This window comes from Ictalurus punctatus, chromosome 23 (genome assembly GCF_001660625.3).
Source record: "Ictalurus punctatus breed USDA103 chromosome 23, Coco_2.0, whole genome shotgun sequence".
Taxonomy (NCBI): Eukaryota; Metazoa; Chordata; class Actinopteri; order Siluriformes; family Ictaluridae; genus Ictalurus; species Ictalurus punctatus.
The window spans coordinates 10,336,195-10,363,880 of record NC_030438.2 but is presented as its reverse complement, the minus strand read 5'-3'; the positions used below and the strand labels follow the sequence as shown (position 1 = coordinate 10,363,880).

Below are 27,686 nucleotides of genomic sequence, written 5' to 3'. Positions count from 1 at the left end.
TGAAGACGATGCTCTGCCTTCCTGCTCCGCTGAGAACGTCGCTCCACATTCAAGAAAGACCGACAAAACAGCCCACCAAGTCAAGCACCTGTCTAAAGCTGATGACACAACTTCCCAAGAATGGGTCTTGCCTAATGACCCCGGCAAACCAGCCCCTGTTATACCACAGCAGACCACTGACTACATTTTCCTACCTGCACTGCGGCCTACAAACATTGCCACCATGGACTGCAATTCCCAGAACACTCACATTCATTCTAATCACGCACACCTGCATCAAATTCAAAGCACTCACAACCATAGTATAAAGAGACTGTTTGAACACAATGACTTTGCGAAGTATTGAGTGTATTGCCTTGCCTAATTTATGCCTGTTTGCCAATCGCCTGACCCATTCCCTGTTTTTGACCATGCTATTGTCTCATGATTTGGATTTGTCTGTATGCCTCTCTTTATTAAAAGCTCTTATCTGCAATTGTATCCGTCCTATTCTCCATTCCGTAAATTTCATGACATCATTACTGAGATTTTCATTCTCTTGTACCATTTGGGTTTAATCAGATAAGGTTGTTAAATACTACAGACAGCCCTCGTATGCCTGAGTTTTTATCCTTTTACAACCCGAGTGTTAAGACAAGCAATTCAGACAGGGGAAGAAAATGTATATGCATATGTATGCGTATGCATATGTATGTATGTATATATATATATATATATATATATATATACACACACACACAGTGAGGGAAAAAAGTATTTGATCCCCTGCTGATTTTGTCCGTTTGCCCACTGACAAAGAAATGATCATTCTATAATTTTAATGGTAGATTTATTTGAACAGTGAGAGACAGAATAACAACAAAAAAATCCAGAAAAACGCATGTCAAAAATGTTATAAATTGATTTGCATTTTAATGAGGGAAATATGTATTTGACCCCTCTGCAAAACATGACTTAGTACTTGGTGGCAAAACCCTTGTTGGCAATCACAGAGGTCAGATGTTTCTTGTAGTTGGCCACCAGGTTTGCACACATCTCAGGAGGGATTTTGTCCCACTCCTCTTTGCAGATCTTCTCCAAGTCATTAAGGTTTCGAGGCTGATGTTTGGCAACTCGAACCTTCAGCTCCCTCCACAGATTTTCTATGGGATTAAGGTCTGGAGACTGGCTAGGCCACTCCAGGACCTTAATGTGCTTCTTCTCGAGACACTCCTTTGTTGCCTTGGCCGTGTGTTTTGGGTCATTGTCATGCTGGAATACCCATCCACGACCCATTTTCAATGCCCTGGCTGAGGGAAGGAGGTTCTCACCCAAAATTTTACGGTACATGGCCCCGTCCATCGTCCCTTTCATGCGGTGAAGTTGTCCTGTTCCCTTAGCAGAAAAACACCCCCAAAGCATAATGTTTCCACCTCCATGTTTGACGGTGGGGATGGTGTTCTTGGGGTCATAGGCAGCATTCCTCCTCCTCCAAGCACGGCGAGTTGAGTTGATGCCAAAGCACTCCATTTTGGTCTCATCTGACCACAACATTTTCTCCCAGTTGTCCTCTGAATCATTCAGATGTTCATTGGCAAACTTCAGCGGGCATGTATATGTGCTTTCTTGAGCAGGGGGATCTTGCGGGCGCTGCAGGATTTCAGTCCTTCACGGCATAGTGTGTTACCAATTGTTTTCTTGGTGACTATGGTCCCAGCTGCCTTGAGATCATTGACAAGATCCTCCCGTGTAGTTCTGGGCTGATTCCTCACTGTTCTCATGATCATTGCAACTCCACGAGGTGAGATCTTGCATGGAGCCCCAGGCCGAGGGAGATCGACAGTTCTTTTGTGCTTCTTCCATTTGCGAATAATCGCACCAACTGTTGTCACCTTCTCACCAAGCTGCTTGGCAATGGTCTTGTAGCCCATTTCAGACTTGTGTAGGTCTACAATCTTGTCCCTGACATCCTTGGAGAGCTCTTTGGTCTTGGCCATGGTGGAGAGTTTGGAATCTGATTGATTGATTGCTTCTGTGGACAGGTGTCTTTTATACAGGTAACAAGCTGAGATTAGGAGCACTCCCTTTAAGAGTGTGCTCCTAATCTCAGCTCGTTACCTGTATAAAAGACACCTGGGATCCAGAAATCTTTCTGATTGAGAGGGGGTCAAATACTTATTTCCCTCATTAAAATGCAAATCAATTTATAACATTTTTGACATGCGTTTTTCTGGATTTTCTTGTTGTTATTCTGTCTCTCACTGTTCAAATAAACCTACCATTAAAATTATAGACTGATCATTTCTTTGTCAGTGGGCAAACGTACAAAATCAGCAGGGGATCAAATACTTCTTTCCCTCACTGTGTGTATATATATATACACATCTCATATATATATATATATATATATATATGCCATTTAAAGTTTTATTTTAATGGTCATCAATCTGTTAGTCATTTTGGGGAATTGAACATTTTGAATATGAAAGGGAATGTATGCATGAGAGCACGTATTCATTTAATTACAACAGTACATTGAACTGATTAAAGTCATTGTGAAAGTTGAATAATGGGTAAAGCAAGTAGCAAAGAGTGGCCTGTGGTGCATGATATGGTGAACACAACCAGCAGCAGAAGCGAGTCCCTCAGCACCATCATCAGGTCCACATTTCTATCCAGCCCTCACTGCACTAGAAGCTCCACCTGATTACTCAGAAAATGAAACGCAGGACTTCTCACCACTGGGCACAAGATCAGGACCCAAGTTCAGGGGGACAAAACAGCTGACTGAAGCACATGCTCACACCTCCCTAAACACACAGGGATCTGTACATGAGGCAATAACAGCCCCTATGGTGGAGGTGGCAGGGCCTGACAGCGCAATGCCAGACTGGACCCAGGATGGGTCAGGAGCGATTGCAGCTCTCCAACAATGACTAATTGAAGCCTTTCCTGTGCGAATGGACATGAAAAATATAGCAATGTGCAAGCAGCAAGATTCAGAGACTGTGTCCCAGTATGTATTTCGTCTCACTTAAGTCCATGATGAAAATTTGGAATTGGAAAGGCCAGTAGCACTGGCAGATGGACAAGCAGCTGAAGTCATGGCATGGGAAGCACATCTCAGAAACAGCTTCATGAATGGTAATAAAACTTTTGCCCCCAAGAGGACAAGTCTACTGGTGTTTGTCTAAATTTCCACCACAGACATGACCGTGAGCCTTCCCTTATACTAGAAGGGTCAGAGATTCCCCAAAGTGGACCTGCCCGCATAAATATCTCCTACCAGTCAAAGCCTTGTGAGGTCCCACATAACTCCCAGGGTGCTAAGCCCTTGGGTGATAGAGAATACAAGAGTGACAAGCATACATACAGGGAGGAAAGGCATACAAGGGTTAGAGATAGATCTAAGGACAATCATAGACCTGGTGGTCTGAAGAAAAAAGAAGGCCAAAGGGTGTGAAGTAAAGGATCGTGTGAACTTCACAATCCATCAAATTTAGCAAATTTACATTTACATTTATTAATTTAGCAGATGCTTTTATCCAAAGCGACTTACAAATGAGGAAATACAAGCAAAGCGATATATCAAGCGGACAATACGAGTAGGGCGCACGGTGGCTTAGTGGTGGGTTAGATTAAGTAAAAGCAAATACCCTCTAGAGCTCTCAAAGACATTAAGTCAGATGAGCACACATACAAGAAGGATAATGACCCATCTTGTAAGGCATGATTAGGCTGGGACCCATCTCCTCCCCCACCTAGTGTGTACTTCATAAGGTAGGGGGGAAGAGCCAAGGGGAGGAGGACCCCATCAACAGAAGGTCCACCCAATCAGATGTCAACCTACCTAACCCCAGTTTCTGCCAGTTCCTTGGTGACTTGACAAAGAAGGGTATCGCAAGAAGGATTTACAGCACCGTCTCAATCAATGGTGTATTGCCATGTGATGCTCTGCTAGACACTGGGTCAGAAATTTCTTTGCTGTCAGCTGGGTTGCTTAAAGAACTCAACAAAATGACCAACTTGCTAGGGAAATGGCTCAAGATAGAGAGTTGTCTAATCAAGGTAAACAGCTACACACAGGACCAAGCTCCTGTTAACCAGCAGGTGTGGGTGGAGTTAACCTTTTGTGAGATTAAAATAGTCTACTCTCTTTATGTTGTTCGGTTTGATACAGAGTAGCTCCTCATTGGTCAGGATTTGATAAATAGGCTTTGATTAACTATTACAGCTGTCAGTTGTGAGCACAGGTCAGAACCACACAGCCCATCAAAGAGATTAGCTCAAGTCAGAAGCTATGTAAGGCACTGGAAATAGAGAGGACACGTGACACTAGACAGCCAGTAATGAAAGCTTCCCACCTCACTGAGGAAGGCCCTGATGTGATGGAAATGCAACTTTTGAGACTGCAGTTAGCAGATGTGTCCCAGGAAAACAGGCCTAACATACAACTGTTAGAGAGGAGAGATGCGTTTTTTTTTGCTCTGGAACCTTTTAGCACCGAAGTGTATTATCCACACATAGTAGGTGGCATACAAGCTAATGAACTACCTGTCAGAGATGCTATGGTTGTACTTTGGTCAAAGAAGTCAGCAATCAGTCAAGAACTGTATCGACTGCTGCTTCAGAAATGGTAGAGAAGAAACAGAGATTGTGGCTAGCCAGTCACCCCTGGACAACAGTTAAGAGTGTTTGCTCTGTCTCCCTTAGGCTTGGCTGTAAACAGTTCACACACTACATGCTTGTGGTACCTGACCTGACATATCCAGTATACATTGGTTCTGATGTGTTCTCCCAGGCAATGCCATCCAGCAGAGATATTATCTCCAAGAATCACATACGAGCTGACCAATAAGGCCAAATTATAATACCGAATGGATGCGTGCGGTGTAGACCACCTCGCTGCAGCACACACATCCTGTAGGGGTACCACTTAGATAAAGCCTTTGAGGAGATAATGTATGCAATGTATCCCCTAGTGGAATGAGCTCCTATGCCCAGAGGTGTAGTGAGACCACACACCTCATAAGCAATAGAGATTCCTTCCACTATTCAAATAGATATGTTCTGCTTTGACGCAGCATCACCTCTACTGTCACTGCCAAGCAGACCAGCAACTGCTCTGACTTATGCCACTGGTCGACATGGTGGATATAACTATAAAGAGCCCTCACTGGACACAGTAGGTGCAATCTTCCTCATTCTGGTGCAAGGAACAGAGGAGGAGAGAAAGCCTGCAACACTATCAGCTGGGCAGCAGACAAAAGCACTTAGGAATAATCCGGCCTAGGATATTGGGAGGCCTTTGCTAATCCAGGACAAAGTCAAGGCAGGAAGGGGCAACAGAGATGTCAGGGCCAGTCAAAAAAAATTACAGTCAGAAGCTTCTCTGAAGCTGACTCTTAAGAGCTCAAATGGGGCACCTTACAGACCCTCCTGGACCAAAGAAGGTCCCAGGAATGTATGTGTGGTCTGCAGATGTGTATGTGTGGTCTGACACCATGCATAAACATCTACGTTAGAGGATGTTGCCCCACAGAGGCTCCATCAATAGGGGCATGGCTGGCCAAAATAGCAGTCACATAGACCGTGATTGTAGGAGGAGCCAACCCTGCTGAGAAACGTTCCTGTATGAACTCCAGGACTGTAGCTATTGCGCAGTTTACGTGGTCTCACTGGTGTTTCTCACACCACGAGACAAAAAGTTGCCCCTTGAGTGCATACAATTTCATTGTGGATGGCGTTCTAGAATTCTACACGGTCTCTACAACCTCTATACCTCTCTAACCTTTATAGTCACATAACGCATGAAATGCCACATCACCTGACCACGGCAGGCCTATAAATAAGTGTGATTTTATACAGACTGCAGATACTGGTCATGCACAAGGGCGTTTCCCACATCGTGAAGCTCACACAAAGTTAAGTTCCATTTGAAAGGGAACTGGATATTTAGGGAGAGGTGGCCAAAGATTTGGGGAATCTGTAGACAAATCTCCCGCACAATTATTGTGTTTAGATTCATTGCCAGTTAAAAATCTATAATTTTCTTATTTGCCATTTAAGTGATGTTCTTATATTATTGATCACTGCTTGTTATGTTTTGAATTGGATTAAGAATTATTGTTGGAATTACCTGGTTAATAAATTGTTATGTTTGAATTTATTCTGACCTACCCTGAAATTATTGGCTATTATCTAGTAGATAAGTCCATGTTACCCCAAATCTGTGAGCAGATTAAAATCCAGGTTTACGTGGAGCATTGGGGAACTGAGATTTTAGAGTCCAGGCTAACAACTTGGCTTTAGTGAAGTGTACTTAGACTGTAAAGGCTAAAAGGAATTTCCACTTCCAAATTCTCAGAGCATGTAGGCATCGCCACGTAACACTTAGATTACTCTAAGAGGTTTTGTCTGTGGAGGAAACCCCCAACTTCTCAGCCACCACTGAAATGGTCTCCTGTGCAATAAGCCCAACGGTATGATGTTGGTTGCTGCTACCATAAGCTCCAACAGTCTCTCATAGAGACTGGAGGGGATGCAAAAATCCAGCTTAATCTTACACAATGTTGATAGGATTGACCCTACGTATGTTGGGGATAGAAACGCCCTCATTGTAGTAGAATCCTTATAACCCCTAGAAAAGTTATCCACTGCACTGGAGAAAGCATACTTTTCTGAGGTTCAACCTGAGCCCCAAGCTCTTCATGTGGGTGAAAACAACATTGATGTTGAACCACCAGTTCCCTGGATTGTGCTAGAATTATCTAGTCATCCAGGTAGTTTAGTACACAAAGGCCCTGGAGTCACAATAGAGCCAGAATGAAATCCATGCACTTTGTGAAGCTGCAAGGGGATAAAGCTAGCCTAAAGGGAAGAACCCGATATTGGTATGTGTTGCCTCCAACGCAAACCCCAGGAACTTCCTGTGACTGGGTGATATTTCTATGTGGAAATATGCACCTTTTAGGTCTATCATCACAAACCAGTCCTTAAACTGAATCTTTGGAACAATAAGTTTGGGCGTCAGCATCTTGAACCTGCATGTCCGAAGAGTACAGTTCAGATGACGCTGATCTAAAATTGGCCGCATACTCCTATTTTTTGCAGACCAGAAAATAATGGCTGTAAAAACCTCACTCCCTCAGGGAACAGGGTACATGTTCTATGGCCCCTCTGTCCAAGAGGGATCTTACTTCCTGCGCCAACGTCAGGCTCTGGTCTGTGCTGACTACTGTGGTGAGCACACCTCTGAACCGGGGTGGGGGGGTAGAACTCTGAACTGGACCCGATAACCCTTTTCTATGGTAGGCAGAACCCATGGAGACACATTTGGCAGTAGTTTCCATGCGGTCAGATGGTCTTTTAGGGACGTTAACTTTTCCACATTCAATTTTAGGGAAAGCATCAGATTTTTGTTGCCCTGTGACAGCTCACTGACCAGAGTACACTGAAAACTTGGCTAGGGGAGGCCCTACAGTAGCACTAATTACTATTTGGTCTATCAGCATGGTAGTGAAGGATCAGGTAATCAAATGGGACCACTTTACTGGATACATGACCTTAAAGGGTACTGAGATCTTGTTTACCAGTCGCAAGATCTCACAAAAGGTCACGAAACTATGTTATATGAAACTATGAATAATTATGTTGTTCACACTCAACAACCTTTTTCTCCCAATAACAGTAAGCTCATAAATGTTCAGTCGCTACATGACCATTCAGATGCTGTTGACAATGAACACACAATGGTGTGTTATCAGTGAAATTAATTCCTTCACACATGGAGGACTGATCTGCCCTGCTAATCACTCCTTTATTTGTAGGTAACAGAGGACTTTTAAATGGGTCAGATCAACATCTTTGGAAGGATGCCACTGGACACAGAAGTTTCACCATGGTGGGATGACACATTCTATGAATAAGGCCCTGGTCAACATTATGAACTTGGCACAGAGAATCATCCTACACACAGAATACCACCTTTCCCAAGCACAGGTGGAGACAAATCTCCCCAGATCCCTCACACAAATCACCTCCTGTATGTAAATAAGGTACATCCTTCAACAGACATAGTTTCATTGCCAGGTAAACATCTCTAATATTCGTTTGTGTTTCATCTGATGTTTTTATATTATTTATCACTGTTTTATTTTTTAAATTGGAGTAAGAATTATTATTGGAATTACCTGGTTAATAAATTGTTATGTTTGAATTTATTCTGACCTACCCTGAAATCATTGGCTCTAGTAGATTATGTTAAGTCCATGGTACCGCAAATCTGCAGCCAGGTTAGTACAGGCTAAAATCCAGGTTTAGGTGGAGCAGTGGGACACGCCAACTGAGATTTTAGAGTCCAGGCTAACAACTTGGCTTTAGGTAAGTGTACTTAGACTGTAAAGTCTAAAAGGAATTTCTGTTTAGAACAAGATAGTGTTGTTCTAAAAAGGGTGAGACTTAACCTATGATTACTGTAATATTATTCTAGTTAAGTGTACATGGGAAGCCATGGCATGATAGTATTAGTCAATTACCTCTGTCTAATGACCAAGACTGGTGAGTTTGTAACCGTGAGACTCAAAGTGACATTGGAATCTGAATCAATGAGCACTATCTAAGTAAAGGGTTTAATAGGGTAGTCAAATGTCAAGACAAATTTAATGATAGAGAATGGAATTCTAATATCTCTTAGAATCGTTCATAATTCAAAAATCAAATGTTAATATATCCATCCATCCATCTACCGCTTACTCCTTTTCAGGGTCACGGGGAAACCTGGAGCCTATCCCAGGGAGCATCAGGCACAAGGCAGGTTATACCCTGGACAGGGTGCCAGTCCATCGCAGGGCACAATCACATACACACTCACACACCCATTCATACACTACGGACACTTTAGACATGCAAATCAGCCTACCATGCATCTTGGGAGGAAACCCAGAGGAAACCCCGCAGCACGGGGGAGAACATGCAAACTCCGCACACACATGGCCCCGGCGGGACTCGAACCCCGGACGTGTGAGGCGAATATGGTAACCACTAAGCCACCGTGCGCCGCTGTTAATATATCACATAAAGGAAAGACTGTAACATGTCATAAGAAGCCTCCCATAAGAAGGATACTGTCATTGAACCAACGTGTGGTTCCCCGACAGTAGCTTCCCGGGGGTAAGCAACTACTCCCATCAGTTCAAAGAAGATTATGCCTTCATACAGTAGCTAGACTACTGCATGACCTACTCCAGAAAGGTAGATAATTTAGCTGGAGGGAAGACAGGCACAGGCCATGAAATAATTGAAGGAAAGGTTGTGTACTGCCCCATGCCTCACCTACCCTGACAAAGACAAAGAGTTTTGCTTGAGGCTGTTATTTCTGAACATTACTTCAATGTAGCACTATCCCCAAAGTATTACCAAGACAAGTATGTTGTTGCCTATGCTAGTAGAGCGCACTTTTTGAACACTTTTGTAGCTATGTTGGTGGACAAAAGTCATAATCGAGACATGTCATCAACTTGTACAGTTCCTAAACAGCCAAGAACTCAGGAAAGGTAGAGTTTCAAATAGTCATATTGCTGCATGGATGATGGCCCTACAAGGCTATGAGGGGGAGGTGAGGTATGCCCAGAATAATAATATGAGGGAGAGTATGCTCCAGATGCTAGCACAGCAACCACCACAACCTCACTGACATCTAGCCATCATTATTATGAAAACATTTGTGAAGGTCTTCCTAAGGACTACAATGACAAGTGCTCTTGTCTTTTGGAGTAGGATTAGTCTGGCAGGGTGACACCCCCTGTAATGCTCAGCAGTTCTGTTTAGGTTCTAAATCTAGCCATTATGCAGAAATCGCTGCTGCACTCACAATCTTGCAACAAAGTACAGTATCAGTGACTTCATAATCTGTTCTGAGTCAATCTATGCCAGACACAGCTTTGTCTCTCACTTTGCTCAGAAGAAACAGCTGCAGAAGTTGGGCAGAACACTTAAGGGCACAATCCTCAATGTAATAGCTTACCAGGATGAAAATCTTAACATGTCTCTGACACCCAACCAGCAGACATGTACAGTTGTCAGGCATTAACTGGTTGTGCCCCAGTAAACCTTTTATAAGGGACCGCACAGAAAATTAACCACAAATGATAAATGCAATGCTGTTGTGAGAAACAGGGAGGAGGTAACCATCACCCAAATTGAAATAGTAAACAAGTGGCTGGTTAATACACCTGTGATCACTTATGACTACCATGATACAGCTACTCCAATACACCTCCCTAATGAATCTATGCTAAATCAAGGCCCAGTAGGAGCAATTCTTCACATTGAACATTTAGCTCTATACCATCTTGACATTGACAGGCATGATATGGAGATTGAAATGATTGATGCCTTTAAGAAACACACTCTTGAAGTGGATAAATCACTCCTGAATCAAATTATCTTTCAGGGGACCAGTCAGGTAGCTGCCAGGCTATACCTGTTGAGCCAATACTTAAGAAGAAGGTGTCATTAACCTGGGGATGGAATATCAGTGACAGCATATTCCTAAGTGGTTGGATTACCATGGGCCTCCTGGGATGGGTACTGTACTGGCAAATACACAAACTGCAGGATAGCCTGTCAGTGCAGAAAAGTGTAAGACCCACTGAAGCCCTGAGCTCAAATCTTCCACATGCAGATCACTTCCTGAGCTTTCCCCTACAATAGCAGAATAAAGCAATGTGTCCTGCTACTGATGTCTAATCATCGTTGCTTGTAATAACAAGCAACGATGATTAGACATCATTAGAAGGATAAATTGCTTTATTCTATATACATTACGGAATAGTCTTCATAATTTTCCCCTTTAGACTATCCATGATTTCCTTTCTGTTTACATGTAAGTTCCTATGTAACTTGTTTAGTATTGCTGATATACAATTGAATTATAAGTTTACTGAAATGGAAATGGTCAAAGGATGAGGTTTGTGTTTTATGTCTGCTGTTCATTTTTCAGTACATTGCCCAGATCAACAACTTCAGGTCCTCGGTTAGTCTGAGCAGGGAGTAGATGTAGTGAACAGCTGCAAAGATGGCATTCCAGGGCCCAGTTTATAACAGGGCCCCTCTCTAACAACCAGGATGGAGAAAGGTTTGCCACATTGTGATTGGATCTTAGTGAATGAACAAACAACTGCCGGGCATCAGGTCCTCGCTAGGACATTGATGATTACTAATGATGAGTAATGATTTTAGTCTAGCTCTGAATTATTATTTTTTTTGCCTGGCACTGCCCAGGAGTTTAGTGGAAATGTGATAGGAATTAAGTAAACGTTATTTGTTTAAACTTAGTACAGCACTGTCTCTGATTACAGTATGGGATGCTGACTTCTAAAGTCTCTCTCTCAATGATTACAGTGAGCGAGAACACACACACCCACACACAGAGGTGCTTGAAAGTTTATGAAACCTTTAGAATTTTCTACATTTCTGCATAAATATGACTTAAAACATCAGATTTTCACAAAAGTCCTAAAAGTAGATAAAAAAGAACATAATTAAACAAATGAGACAAAAATATTATACTTGGTCATTTATTGATTGAGCAAATGATCCAATATTACATATCTGTGAGTGGCAAAAATATGTGAACCTTTGCTTTCAGTATCTGGTGTGACCCCGTTGTGCAGCAATAACTGCAAATGTAATGTTTCCAGTAATAGTCTTGTTCAGTCCTGCACATCGACTTTGGGGAATTTTGTCCATTCCTCAGTACAGAACAGCTTCCACTCTGGGATGTTGGTGGGTTTCCTCACATGAATTGCTTGCTTCAGGTCCTTTCACAACAGTTATATTGGATTAAGGTTAGGACTTTGATTTGGCCATTCCAAAACATTAACTTTATTCTTCTTTAACCATTCTAGAACCACTTGTGTGCTTAGGGTCATTGTCTTGCTTCATGACTCACTTTCTCTGTGGATTCAATTCATGAACAGTTGTCCTGACATTTTCCTTTAGAATTCGCAGGTATAATTGAGAATTCATTGTTTCATCAATGATGGCAAGTCTTTCCAGCTCAGATACAGCAAAATAGGCCCAAACCATGAAACTACCATCACTATGTTTCACAGATTGGATAAGGTTCTTATGCTGGAATTCAGTGTTTTCCTTTCTTCAAACATAACGCTTCTCATTTAAAGGAAAAATTCTATTTTGGTCTCATCCGTCCACAAAACATTTTTCCAATAGCCTTCTGGCTAGTCTACCTGATCTTTAGCAAACTGCAGAGAGGCAGCAATCCCTTATCTTTGTGCCATGATACACTTCCACAAACATGTGTTGTGAAGATAAGACTTTGATAGATCCCCGTTTTTTAAATAAAACTAACAGTGTGCTCACTCACACCTGATCATTATCCCACTGATCTAATTTCACCTTCAAATTACCTGCTAATCCTAGAGTTTCACATACTTTTGCCACTCACAGATATGCAATAGTGGATCATTTTCCTCAAGAAATAAATGAGCAAGTATAATATTTTTGTCTGATTTGTTTAATTGGGTTTTCTTTGTGTACTTTTCGGACTTATGTGAAATCTGTGTTTTAGGTCATATTTAAGCAGATATATAGAAAATTCTAAAGCGTTCACAAACTTTCAAGCACCATTGTATATACGTAGATGCCTCATTGGCAATGTTTTCTTAATAACCACGATTCATCGCCATTTGCCATATTGAACGGTCAAGATCTGCAAGTTACCACATGAGTGAATTGACAGATGCAGCATACAACAGGATCAACAAACAGTCTTTTCAGAAGATTTAGTTTATCATAGACTGTTGTATGTATATTAAACAGATTTAATACAGCCTGATTTTAATATACACATATATGCCCCTGACGTTTTGGGCTCAGCCCCTGATGTTTTCAAATCCTAGAAATACCTCTGTCTGGCGTCATCAGATAAGCTGCTAAGACAACTGCCAGACACCTTTTACAGGGCAGGGAAGGAGCCCCCCCCAATCACCCATATCCACATGAAGAAGAACTTCTCATTGGACCACAAGTTGACCCTAACCACCAAACTCATTCCTAAGGTTTAGGTCAACACTGCCATAAAAATTCCTTAGGATATCTGGATGCAGCAGCAGTGGATGAAACAAAGAAAGGCCACAAAGACCAATGCAATCCATTCATACATATGTTTTGAATCCTTAAATTTGACAAAGTGTGACACATCCACTTCACATTCATGTAAAAATCAGTTTATGTTAATGGGTAATGATTGTCGACACAACAGTTTATATGAGCTGACTTATTAATGCATAAATGAATGCATGGGTGATAGTTCAACCATTTCTTGTTTCCATGTTTTGGACTCTGTGTCCAGCGCAATGCCTATAATATTTTGAAAGAGATTTTGAAAAGAAATAATGCATAGGCAAACTTATAGACACTTCTCCAACTGTGTACTTTAAACTATGCAAATGAGTTCCACACTAGGGTGGGCTGCACTGTGGACACATCTGGCATCAATAGCTAATCACATTGCCTGAATGGAAAGGCACCAGATTACAATCTCCTCATCAGAAAGGGATAAAGGTACCTCCCCGGTAAGGATAGAGGTTCTAACCTTACAAAGAAAGAGACATTAACACCACATTTTGAGTCTTTGGCCTGTGAGGTAGAAGACATTAACAGAAACAACCATCCTGAATCTCTGACCTGACAAGAAGAGAGGCAACAGTATGATTAAGGGTAAGCTTTTTGGAATCCTTACTGGAACGTGACTGCACGCAATCCACTTCACCAGTGGAAGACGTCTTTGCCGCCGCACTGATCCCCTGACTGGAACCTAAATATAAGCTTACCAAACCTCTTTCCAGAGACCTTGGCATTAGTTTATAATTGCAGTATGTGTCTAATTTGCTTAAATAACATTTATCTGGGGTCAGATCATAACAAATAATAGTTCAATAATTTGTGTCATGTAATGAGGTTTAGATTTCGTTTCATCGCCCTCAGACAGGAACAGGGTTTGGGAGGCCGCCTCGTCGACCTCTAGCAGGAACATCAATTGGGAGGCCGTCTCATCGACCTCAGACTGAGCTCGCCTTGTTGGCTTTCTGCTAATACATGACTTGGGAAGCCGTCTCATCAACGTCTGATTGGAACTTGGCATGGAATGTCACCTCATTGACCTCATGCTGGGGCTCGGCAGATGAGACCCGTTTGTGGATTTCAGGTAGGAGCACTGGAGTTGAGGTCACCACGTTGACCTCTGGCTGAAGCGTGTCAGGTGAGACTACCTCATTGATCTCAGGGGCACTGATCTCCTCCTTGGGGAGGCGGTTACTACGTTGATCTCCAACTGGACCTAAGCAGGAGACTACCTTGTGGATCTCAGACAGGAGCTCTGGAGCTGAGGTTGCCACATTGACCTCCATCTGGAGCTCAGCAGGTGAGACCTCATCATGGGTCTCAGGCTGGAGCTTTGGAGAGGAGGTCACCACGTTGACATCCAGTAGAAGCTTTGCAGATGAGACCACCTCATGGGTTGCTGGCTTGAGCTTTGGAGTTGAGGTTACCATGCTGACCTCTGGCTGGAGCTCTGCAGAGGAGACCTCATGGGTCTCATGCTGGAGCTCTGGAGATGAGATCACCACATTGACCTCCGACTGGAGCTCGGCAGGGGAGACAACCTTGTAGGTCTCAGGCTGGAGCTCTGGAGCCGAGGTCGCCACATTGACCTCTGGCTGGAGCGCTGCTCTTGTTCTCTTGTGGAACTGTTTGTGGGCATGCCAGCTGCCTTTGAAACATTCTTGCGAGCAGAAATATGATCCGTGTATCCTGAGTTTAATACACTTTGGACACTGTAGTTCGGCTTCTTTATGGCAGCCCTTGGTCTTGCACGCCTGTGGCACCCCCACTGCAGCCCTGTCGGCCTGGGGCTGGAGCTGAGCCGTTGAGGCCACCCTGTCAATCCACTGATAAAAAGTGTGGAACAGAGGATCAGGCTTGCTCATCATGCTGATCCCCTTCAAAAGCTCATGCAGGTTATGGTTCTGCCCTGGATTCCCAAACTCCTTTATAAATAGTTCCACAAACTGAGTGATATTGTTGAGTCCACTGGACCCTGTACTGGCCAGATGCTCCACCCACTGAGTTAGGGTGAACCTGAGCCACTGCCTCTTGGCAAGTTTGGGTTTGCCAGCTCGAAAAATATAATTGGCAGTGGCACAGGAACAGCTTCAGCTAGTCTAAAAATCTATCATATGGATTCAGGAGGTCTATGGCAGTCCACTGGGGAAACTGGACTGAGTTAAATGCTGGTCAGACATTCCTTGTTAAGCAGGCATGATGCTCTCCTTGCTCTCTTGCTGCATCCATGGTGTAGGTGAAGTAATCTGTCATGTAATGAGCTTCAGGACAGATGGAAGTGCAGTTAAGAGTTTTTATTTAAGAGAATATAAGTCAAAGGGCAAGGCAAAATCAACAATGAAGACAGGCAATGATCAAACGATCAGGCAAACAGACTAAAGCAGGAAAGGCAAATAAAATGTCAAAAATGACAACAGCCAGAGTATGTTTCAACCAGCTCCCTAGTTCAGTATTTAGTATGTGTGCTGCCAGCATTGCTGCAGAGGTTGAAGGGGTGGGGGGTCAGCCTGTCAGTGCTTAAACCATACGCCGCACACTGCATCAAATTGGTCTGCATGGCTATCGTCCCAGAAGGAAGCCTCTTCTAAAGATAATGCCCAAGAAAGCCCGCAAACAGTTTGCTGAAGACAAACAGACTAAGGACATGGATTACTAGAACCATGCCTGTAGTCTGATCGTGTCAAGTGTGTGTGGCGGCAACCAGGTGAGGAGTACAAAAACAAGAAAACAAGTGTGTCTTGCCTACAGTCAAGCATAGTGGTGGCAGTGTCGTGGTCTGGGGCTGCATGAGTGCTGCTGGCACTGGGGAGCTACAGTTCATTGAGGGAACCATGAATGCCAACATGTACTGTGACATACTGAAGCAGAGCATGATCCCCTCTCTTTGGAGACCGGGCCGCTGGGCAGTATTCCAGCATGATAACGACCCCAAACACACCTCCAAGACGACCACTGGCTTGCTAAAGGACTAACCAAGCATGTCTCCAGACCTAAACCCTACTGAGCATCTGTGGGACATCCTCAAACGGAAGGTGGAGGAGCACAAGGTCTCTAACATCCACCAGCTCCGTGATGTCATCATGGAGGAGTGGAAGAGGACTCCAGTGGCAACCTATGAAGCTCTGGTGAACTCCATGCCCAAGAGGGTTAAGGCAGTGCTGGAAAATAATGGTGGCCACACAAAATATTGACAATTTGCGCCCAATTTGGACATTTTCACTTAGGGGTGTACTCACTTTTGTTGCCAGCGGTTTAGACATTAATGGCTGTGTGTTGAGTTATTTTAAGGGGACAGAAAATTTATACTGTTACACAAGCTGTACACTCAATACTTTACATTGTAGCAAAGTGTCATTTCTTCAGTGTTGTCACATTAAATGTTATAATCAAATATTTACAAAAATGTGAGGGGTGTACTCACTTTTGTGAGATACATACATACATACACACACACACATATACATATATATATATATATATATATATATATATATATATATATATATATATATATATATATATATATATATATATATATATATATATATATATATATATATATAGGCTTATCTCTGAATATACATATTCTTAGTATCCCATCTCTCTTGTCCCTGTGTTCCATCAACTTTTCTTTTTTCAACATATAAGGCTCTACACTAGGTGATACATTTTGTTATTTGGAGTGAATCACTGAATCACAAAAGGTCAAGACCCAACATGTTTCTGAATCTTTGTTTTTTTTTTTTACAAATTCCTTAAGCCATCCATGCAGACACACCTATCTCTCCAGTCCAATATGAAGTTCTTTAGACACACTTAGCTCTTCAGTCCAATATGAAGTTCTTTCAAGGATAAAATCGGTAGAAACTATCAACATTTACCTAATATTTCTTAACTATCAACTCAACTCAGAACCACATCCCAACTCTTAGCTGAACCCACTTTACCAATACCTTACCCCGACTTTGTCGCTGTACTCATGTCAAAATCCAACCCCTCCACTTGTCAGTTTGATCCCACTTCATCTTCCATTCTTAAAGTTTGGTCTTCTATGCTATCTATTGCCACATATCCTACTTTTTTAACAGGTCTTGATACACATTTTTTTCTGTCAAATCCCAAAACTGCTTCTGTAATACTTGTTCCCAAATATACAGACCCTAATGAGCATTCTAATTATAGACCAATTTCTAATATTAAATTTCTGTCCAAATACCAAAGAGTGAAGGTCAATGATCAATACTTTCCAATCAGGTTTCTGTACGCTTCATAGTATTGCAAGTTCCCTTCTTAGAGTCACAAATGATCTATTCATTTCTGCTGTTGCTGGTGCCATCAACTTTCTTACTCTGTTAGATTTCAGTACATCTTTTAACCATGACATTCTGCTCTTGCACAATCTCTATCTGTATTTCCAGCCTGGCTCATGATTGGTTTGTATTTTACCTTTCTGATAGATACCAATTTATAACATAAATCCATACTACACAGTATCCACACTATACCATACTACATGGTCCAGCACAGCACTTTCTCCTAGCTCATTAATTGAATGATCTAAAGTCATGAATGAATTCCAACTTATAATACATGGTGTCACCGTGCCAGCTACTCCCCAGGACCTTGATGGCTGCACTTCCTTCTCTAATTTTAAGAGACAACTTAAAATGTACCCTTTCTCCCAACACTTTTCCCTTCGATTTCCGATGGGGTTTTTTTTTGTACAGCGACAAATAAGCGATGTTACAAAAGTGCTTTATACAGTAAATGGAAGGCATTATTTTTGTGTCCTGGATTTGTCATTTTGGAAATTAAACTTTGCATTATGGTTCACATTCCTGTTTCTGAACATTTCAAAATGCCTTGTTACTCTCAGAGCAATATGGACTGACATTATATTAATATTATTTTTCATATTCATTAGACTAATTGTATATAAAGTATTTGTGAAAAAAAACATTAGCTTGCATTATTGTACTGACCAGCTGCGCCTGTGTGAGATAGCGTTTCCACCACAGGTAGTTGTGCATGGAGGGAATGGTGGACAAGCTGTAGTATGAATACATCAGCACATGGATGAAGCTGTTCAGTGTGGGTCCAAAGAAACCTGCACACAAATCATGCCGCACATCAGCCAAGTCAATCCCATTTTGAAGACATATCTTCGGTCTTATAAATAATAAATTAGATAAAGCTAAATGGTACACTACTGTGTCTGGTATTTGAGAAACACATTTTAAACTGCATGTACATTGAGTCTGTAGGTGATTACAACCCCCACCTCTTTTCTCCTCTGATTCCTTGGCTTACGACTTACCTGGTCATTCTTGAAATTATCCAATCAGCCAAACATATGGCAGCAACTCGCGTGTCTGTCTTAGAACATAACTGTGTATACTTACTCTGTCCACAAGGGATCCAGTTGAGAACACACCACCAGATGTTAAACATGGAGGCGTGGTGATACACATGCAAGAAGGTGATCTGATTGTTCTTCTTTCTTAGTATAAAGAAGATGGTGTCAAGAAACTCAATCAGCTTAGAAAAGTAGTACCACCACAACACTTTCGCTACCTGCCCAGACAAGAAAGAGAAAGAGGAACAACAGTAGTGAATTGCTCAAATATAATTACATGAGGCCTTAATAAAATATAAAAAAATATAAAACATTCCTTTATTGTGAAACAATCGATTAGACATTTACTATGATGGAAGATCCTACTCTTACATCAATGTTCTGCTTGGCTGACTATGTTTTAGCTGTTACACTGATGCATTATACAAAAACAGCTATGAACAGTTATAGAGAAGGGGCTACCAAACTAGGAATTATTGTACATATAAGGATTTGTTTCAGGTCTGCTCGCCACCCCATGTGGGGTCTAATTTCAAATGTTACTGGGAATCACATTAAGCCACATTTAAATTAAGAGTTTATTTGCTGTTTTATTTTTTCCCGAATCCTGATGCACTGTACTAGCATAGGAATTCAGCAATAAAAATGTACACATTTCCCCATCCCTCTACCTCAACAACATTGAGTGACTCGAACATTTATTGAATATGGATTTACAAGCATAATTGTAAAGAACAACATGAAACCAAAATGCTTTGTGTTTTTGGTACAATGCAAAACAGTACTCAGATATTGTTTCGCATGCTCTGAAAATAATGGTTCCCTTTGTGAGCTCCTGTCTGTACGAAGCTGGATTACTAGCCAAAACTAGCCACTTAACTATTGTCCTTACTTCTTTCTAAATTGCTGAAGTTATATACTTATATCTTCCCATAGCTAATTGCTCAGATGGCGATATACACCATCAGCTGTTGAATTGACTCTGCATTTCTTATAGCTGGTGTCAAACTGAATGTTTCACCTAGTAATCCATAACTGTGATAGTCACAATTACGTGCATAATAAACTGTTTAGGTTTGTAACACTTCTGTGATGGTGTCTACATTCTCAGAACACGTATTGAACAAGTCTTAATACTGTACTTGAATGTTAGTTTTCTGTTAAAGTTGCTTGCAATATCATATTTCTGACAGAGAGGTCTCCAAATTCCCAAAAGATATGTAGAGCAGCTTTAAGAACAAGTTTACCAAATCAGATAATTTATTCTGATGAGAGGACCTTCTCCTAAAGAAATGTCATGAAACAGTGATGCCCAAAACATTAACAATTGATTAGCTGATTTGGATTAGAAACTGATGCGAGGTGTAATGTTTCTAACTTACCCTGATGTCACCCTCCCCTGCATCAAACAGCCCTTGACATTTCAGTTTGTAGTCTGCTGACCAGGTTGCTGAGATAAGCTACCAAATTGAGAGAGAGAGAGAGAGAGAGAGAGAGAGAGAGAGAGAGAGAGAGAGAGAGAGAGAGAGAGAGAGAGAGAGAGAGAGAGAGAGAGAGAGAGAGAGAGAGAGATTGAAGCTTTCTCTGGAAGTGATAAAAACCATTGAACATGTAAAAGTGCAGAGTAAATAAAAAAAGGATGTGGGAAAGAGGGAAAGCCCCACTTTGTTTTTCTTCTGTTATACAGTGCCTCACTCCTCTCTTCTTTACATGTGCTATGTAGCATAATGTTTTGGCTCGTCTGTGTATACTTTGTGCGATGCCGTCATTCTATCCTCTAAGTAGAAAATCACTTTTCAGACATAATTACATGTTTGTCTTACTATCCTTGTGTGAGGACCTTCCATTGGGATAATTATCAGTGCAGGGAATTAATGCTGTGCTTACACCTAATTCAAACCAGAACCTTAACTTCTGTAACCAAAAAGCATTTTGGCTATTATAGTTATTTAAATAGAAGCTGCAAAAAATGTCCACAAAAGCTTAAAACTGTCAGATATTCCTATCCTTGTGGGGTCAAGATATAAAACACACATTTTCACTCTCATTGTCAGCCTTTCCACTCTCTCTTGCGTTCTGGATTTATTCTTTTATTACTTCCCTTGCTGCTAGTTGCATTCTCATTCTTTATTTCTTTTAAATTCTTTGCTCTCTCCCTTCCTCTTACCTCCACTAGCATGTAGAAGGACAGCATAGTGACACCGAAGTTGTACAATAGCAATACATTCTTCAGAGAGTAAGCTGTCTTGTTTTTCATGTACTTTGGTCCCAAGTAGACTATCAGGAGGTAGATGAAGGTGAGGACCAGAGTGGGTGTGCAGGAGTCCAGTAGCAGCCAACCTCGTACTCTTGGATCTACCATCAAACACATATTAATAAGATCATAGTCCAAATAATTACACCATTATTATTAGAACAAGACACATTCATCTAGCCATTGTTATGTATAAACACATTGCTATGTAGGCCTACAATTAATTATGCATGTTCAATAACTAAATCAGAATCATAAAATAACAGATTTTACATTCTTTTTTCTGAGAAAGTAAGACAAAAATAGTTTTTTATTCATTATTACAGTGTTTGTTCTGCTTTACATAAGCTCATTTGGATTTGCCAAGATCCTACGGTTCTGTTGTATTTTCACACTGGCAAACAATAGCTTCTTGTCTTATACTATGAATTAACAGAATTCTCCAGTACTCTAAGACCTTAGAGGCCTATAGCCAGTGGAAGTCAGATAGTTTGCAAGGTCAGACCAAGTATGTAGTCCCGTTCTCTGTTCTTTACACTGATATCATATGCTTTTGTGCAACAATAAATATCATATATACTTGAGAATCACAACTCAATGTTTCATAAGCAGTCATGGTTTTTGGGAAACACAGAGAAGAGCTTTTACTCAGCAGTAGTAATATGGATGATAATATAGGGATACATCATTGTCTGTCTTTCATTAGCTCATTTTTATTTCCAGGGGCTATGTTAATTAATGACCAGAGATCCTGGGGTTAACTGAAAGCACTAGACTGATCTGAGACATTTGTATTCCTCTGTGGTCTTGTCCTAGTCAGCACTTGAGAAGGAAGGGGACACTTTTAGTGAGTATGAATATTAATTACTCTACAAGCATGAACTCAAATGGAAAATTTCTTTAGCACCCATTCAATAAGCTTGGCACTCAATTTTCCTCAAGAATCAGAAGTGGCATTCCATCTGCATTTGTATCATTAATATGACTTAAATGGTTATATGAACTTTAACACACTTAACTTTGGCTGGGCATTCCAAATTATAGTACCATCTCTGATTTAGCAGAGCTTTTTTACTGCTGCCAAAATTGCATGAAAAATATCTACCTCTGTTTTGCATGTATAATGGTATTGCAGTGGATATTAATTTGTATCATATAATTAACATCAACAAATTAATATCCCCTGCAATACCATTATACATCCAAAACAGAGGTAGATATTTTCCATGCAATTTTGGCTGCAGTAAAAAAGCTCTGCTAAATCAGAGATGGTATTATTATTTGGAATGCCCAGCCAAAGCTAAGTGTGTTAAAGTTCATATAACCATTTAAGGATGTAAAAATGAGAAAAGGTAAGAAACAGTCACTAGAAGTCAGGGGTAAAAGGTATTTTAATAACCAAGAATGTAGAGGCTAATGAAAAGAGATTTAAAAAAAAAAAAAAATCACAAACCTCTCTCTCCAAATAGTTTATCCACTGCAGAGTTTAACCATGTGTCAATGGCATAGAAATGGTTCTGAAATGCACAAAAAGTTAAAAGAAATATGTGGGAATTGCTGGTAAGCTGTCTTGAGTCTATCTGATCTCCCAAATTGAAAACTTTTCCAGAAAAACTCACAGACTTAATTGAAGATCTGTTGTGTATAAGCAACACTGATCTTTAAGTCAAAATAATTCACTGTCAGTGATGTATAGGGTGGTTTTCAGTTGAAAATGTTTAGATGAGAAAAATGAAACAAATTGGATGTAAAATTGCCCAATGAAGTACTTGAATAGTACGGCAGAACTACTGTTGTCATGACCACTTTTAAGGCTCAAAGTTTCTTTTTCTGTTCAATCTATTATTTCTAATGAACTTCCTAAATTTATTATGTTCACACTTAATCAGCATAAAAGAAAATGATAAGTCCTTTCTCATTTTACAGGTCACTGCCTGCTTCTTTCTGTCTCTTTCTCTCTGTCTGTGTGTGTGTGTGTGTGTGTGTGTGTGTGTGTGTGTGTGTGTGTGTGTGTGTGTGTGTGTGTGTGTGTGTGTGTGTGTGTGTGTGTGAGAGAGAGAGAGAGAGAGAGAGAGAGAGAGAGAGAGAGAGAGAGAGAGAGAGAGAGAGAGAGAGAGAGACAGACTCAATTTTCCTGTGAGTGGCCATTTTAAAACAGTGCCACATTGTCCTCCTAAGAACCTTACTGTTCATTGATTGAGCACAATACAAGGTATTTGGTGACAAAAAGAAGGTAGAGTGACCTGGTTGGATCAGACAGAAAGGAGGTGGTAGTGAATCCCACTGTCCAAGGGGAGAGCTGACAAAATCCAGAACCCTTGGAATTTTTTTTTTTTTGGGTATATTTCGGAATTTTTTAAAACTGTTTTGTGTACGTATATATATGCTCCAATTTGTCTTATTATCTGATGCATGGAAAAATATATACATATAAATGCATATAAAAAGCCTACACACCCCTGTTAAAATGGCAGGTTTTTGTGATGTAAAAAAAAAAAAAAGAAAGAAAAGAAAAGAAAGAAAGAAGCCAAAATAAATCATGTCAACTTTTTCCACCCTTGATGTAAAATTATAACATAAAAATTAAGTGAAAAAACAATTAGAAACATTTAGGGAAAAATAGGAAAAATAAAAAAGTTACAATAACTAAGTTAAAATAAAGCTTTTATAATTAAGGACATGGCTGTGTTCAGAATGAACCAATCACATTCAATCTCATGTTCAAAAGTAATCATCTATGAAATTATTCTGATTAACCCCAAATAAAGACCAGCTGTTTCTGTAGATTTGACTTCACATCTTCTTGGCTTCAAATGACTGCTGAAGCCATGGTCTGCAAAGAGCTTACAAAGTATGCATGGTATCTCACTTGTTGAATATAATCAAGCAGCAGAGAGGCATAAAAGAATTTCCAAAATATTACATGTACCATGGAACACTGTGAAGACCATCATCAACAAATAGAGAAAATGGAGCACCACAGTGACATCACCAAGAGCAGGATGCTCCTCCAAAATTTCTAAAAGTACAAGACAAAAACTTAACAGGGATGCAACCAAAAAACCTATGGCAACATTAAAGGAGCTCACATGTCTGGGCTGTGGGGTAGGGTGGCTAGAGGGAAGCCCTTTCTTACAAAAAACATCCAAGCCCAACTAACTCACCCCAAACCATGTGGCAAAATGTGTTATGGTCTGATGAGACCAATTCCAAAAGGTATAATAATTCCATAATTCCAAAAGGTATGTTTGGTGCAAAAAAAAAAGCACATCAGCAAAAGAACACCATACCCATGATGAAGCATGGTGGTGGCAGCATCATGCTTTAGAGCTGCTTTTCTTCAGCCAGAACTGGGGTGTTTATCAAGTTGGAAGGAATCATGAATAGCTACAAATACCAGTCAACATTAGTGCAAAACCTTCAGATGTGTGCTAGTTAGCAGAAGAGGAATTCCACCTATCAGCATGACAATGACCCAAAGCATACATGCAAATCAACAAAGAAATGGATTAACCAAAAGAAACTCAATGTTTTTGAATGATCTAGCCAGAACCCAGACCTGAATCCAACTAAAAATCTGTGGGTGACCTGAAGTGGTCTGTGCACAGGAGATGCCGTTATAATTTGATGGATCTAGAATGTTTTTGCAAGAAATAGTAAAGTCAATATTGCCAAGTCAAGATTGGAGAAGATAGACTCTTACCCAAAATGAGTGAGTGGTGTAATAAAATCAAAAGGTGCTTCAACAAAGTATTAGTTTAGGGGTGTGACCACTTATGCAGCCAGGTTATTGTAACTTTTTAAATTTTCCCTAAAATGTTTATGAATGTTTTTCACTTAATTTTTATACAATGTAATTTCACATTGAGGGTGGAAAATGTTCTGACATATTTTTATCTTGGTTTAATTTTTTAAAAACCTGCCATTTTAACAGGGGTGTGTACACTTTTTATCGACTGTAAAGAAAGAATGGAAAAAAGAAAACATTTAAACCCTCATTCATTCATTCCTTCATTCATTCTTTCATCTTCAGCAACTGCTTTATCTTGGTCGGGGTCACATGGATCAAGAGCTTATCCCAGGATCATGGGCACAAATCAGGAATACACACTGGATGGGACACCAGTCCATCATATTACACTATGTACACACTCATTCACACTAAGTGGCAATTTCAAGTAACTACACACCTAAGGTCATGTTTTTGGGAGGGGGGAGGAAACCAACAAAACATACATGGACACAGAGAGGCCATGTGAAATGCTGACTCTAGAGGCAGCAATGCTACCTTCTACACCACTTTAAACACTCTCTGTATCTTGGATATACTTAAGGAAATAAGCCCACCAGCTGGCACCTTGCACTATACACATTCCCCTCCAAAACTATTGGAACAGCAATGCCAATTCATTTTTTTGTGCTATACACCAGACATTTAAGATTACAAAAAAAAAAATGGATATGAGATGAGACTTTAGGATTTCAGCTTTTATGTCCTGGTATTTACATCTATATGTGTCAAATTAGATGTTGTATCAGACCACAACCCTTTTTAGGTGAGCAAAAGTATAGGAACAGATAAGTCTTGAAATAAATTAAAGTAAATAACACAGTATTTGGTTGCATATCATTTGCTTGCAATAACTGCATGAAGTGTGCAGCTCACTGATATTATCAAATTGTCGGTACCTTCACCCCTCCCCTGTGGAGGTTATTGGTAATGTCACTGACTGTTGTTTTTGGATTTTTCTTCACAGCTCTCACAATGTTTCTGTCATCAGCTGCTGTTATTTTCCTTGGCCGACCCATTTAGTGTCTGTTGCTCAGTACACCAGTTGTATCTTTTTCATGAAATTCCAAATTGTTGCATTAGCTATGCCCAATGTTTGTGCAATTGATTTTCCCTATATTCTCAGATTCAAAATGGCTTGCTTTTCTCCCATAAACAGCTCTCTAGATCTTCAAATTGGCTTATCCTTTTTAACAACAAATGCAGTCTTCGCAGGTGAAACTGCAGGCCAAAATCTAGAGTAGATGTTCAGTGCTATTTATTGTTTAAACAGTCAATCTAACAGGACACACCTGGGTAACAAGAAACACTTGTCAGTCACATGTACCCATATTTTTCCTCGCCTACAAATTGGGTTGATACAAAATGTGCTATGATCTATGTTGTTTAACACATCTACATATAAATACCAGGAAATAAAAGCTGAAATACTAAACTATCTTCCCATATTCATGTTTTGATCTCAAAACCAAATGTCTTCAGTCTACAGCAAAAAAAAATATGAATTGGCCATGCCAGTAGTTTCAGAGGGGACTGTATCTTGGACAAGTGAGCCATCAATCATACATTTGTTTTTATAGCAGTATGCTGATGAAATTAAAACTGTATCAAAGTATCAAAGCACATGATCCTACCCACAAATCAAAGGTTTTTCAAGTGTACCATAAACGATTAAGCTTATATTACAAACACTAAGTATTAAATATAATATCATACACAGCCAGTGATTAGACATGACACGTTCATTAAGTCTTCATGATCAATAATGTTTAGATGAAAATATGGACTTATGGAGGGTTTATAACTAAGCCAACCACTAGCTTTTACTAATTAAATAGTTTGTGCACCTTTTTTCTCTTCGGGTTGTGGTTTCTAATGACTCATTTTGAAGGCAGAAGCAAACTTGTAGATTAAGTGAAATCTCTGGTTCTATAGTCACAACTGTAAATCTTCATATTTGCTTTTATCTGGTACCAAAGCTCAGCCATGTAAATGAGACACTTTAATGTATCAAGATTATTCATTTTAGGTTGACTGATATTCCTGTCTGCATAAAGGAGGGCTTTCAAATTAAGTTTAAATATTTTAAAATTGTAATATTTAAAACTGTCCTATATGAGTAGACCATTAGGTTAGGAAACCCCTCAAGTAAATCATTAAATATGTATCTTTATTCAGTCCTAGAGTCGTGCCTGAATAATACCACACCTAATATATTATTATGCTGCAAGAAGTAAATAAATCTTAACAATCATCCTTCTAGACAAAAAGCATCGCCCCTGGCTCAAAATAATCAGAATGGATAACTGAAGAAGCAGCAACGTCGATCCACCACGCCCACTGAACAGACCTTAAACAGCATACATCACACATTGTTTCTTACCTTTCCAAGGAAATCCATGGCTAGGCTTCTTTCTGTCGTTTTTTAGACTACGAAATGATGCCGCTTGGTGAATGAACAGACCTTGTGCTGTCTGTGATTACACGTCGTTCCAGACGCCGCGCCTATCTCGTCTCCACGGTTCGTACTTGCTCTGCGGGGTATTAGGTGTGGTGGGCGGGGCGACTGAGCCAAACGTCTGCGCGATAGTGGGTACTGAGACATTTTGCGCCCTGCCAGGTTCATGGAAATATTGGATGCGAAACAGGCACCCATGCTTCATCGATCTCAATAGTTCGTTTTTTTTTTTTTTTGGTGCAGAAAACTCCTGTGTATAATGCAGCATTCCTTGAGAATTCTTCTGTTGTCCCTCTTGGGAACACTCAAAGGTTCTGTGGAACACTACAACAGAGTATTTCCCAGAAAAGGTTATGAGTAGAACCTTTTTTGGACGTTATCCCTTAATTGTCCAATGAATCCTCAGAAAACCTTTGAAGAACCCTTTATTCTAAGAATATAAGAGGCTCAAATGTTAAACTGGCCAATACAATCACACTGGCCACACATTCTGCTGTTATGATTAATGTAATCATGAAGATTACAAGCCAGAGCTAAGTTGACATTTTTTTAATCATAGACTTGGGTTTAATATCTCTCTTTTTATTGTAAGAATAATTAAGAGCAAAAACACTGCACGGTGTATTTATCAGTCAGCAATGGAAATAAGTATTTTATTCGTTAACGGTAACTAAGAGAACATTTAATCAAAATAGGCTATTAA

At 40.4% G+C, this 27,686-nt stretch overlaps 1 protein-coding gene across 2 annotated transcripts in view; it reads right to left on the bottom strand.

Moving 5' to 3' along the window:
- The window catches only part of elovl2 (ELOVL fatty acid elongase 2), a 51,672-nt gene extending 24,605 nt beyond the window's left edge, over positions 1-27,067 (bottom strand). Inside the window, exons 1-7 of one of the 2 annotated variants that reach the window (XM_047150296.2) lie at positions 26,909-27,067; positions 22,189-22,252; positions 20,649-20,836; positions 19,864-19,941; positions 18,528-18,699; positions 18,108-18,232; positions 11,564-11,801 (exon numbers count right to left, since the gene is read on the bottom strand). In XM_047150296.2, the coding sequence (XP_047006252.1) occupies positions 11,694-11,801; positions 18,108-18,232; positions 18,528-18,699; positions 19,864-19,941; positions 20,649-20,836; positions 22,189-22,252; positions 26,909-26,926 (753 nt within the window). In that variant the 5' untranslated portion in view covers positions 26,927-27,067 and the 3' untranslated portion in view covers positions 11,564-11,693. Of the gene's footprint in view, positions 1-11,563; positions 11,802-18,107; positions 18,233-18,527; positions 18,700-19,863; positions 19,942-20,648; positions 20,837-22,188; positions 22,253-26,908 lie in introns of those variants that run through there. The other variant, XM_017452845.3, reaches the window with a different exon arrangement.
- Between the last annotated feature and the right edge of the window lie 619 nt (positions 27,068-27,686).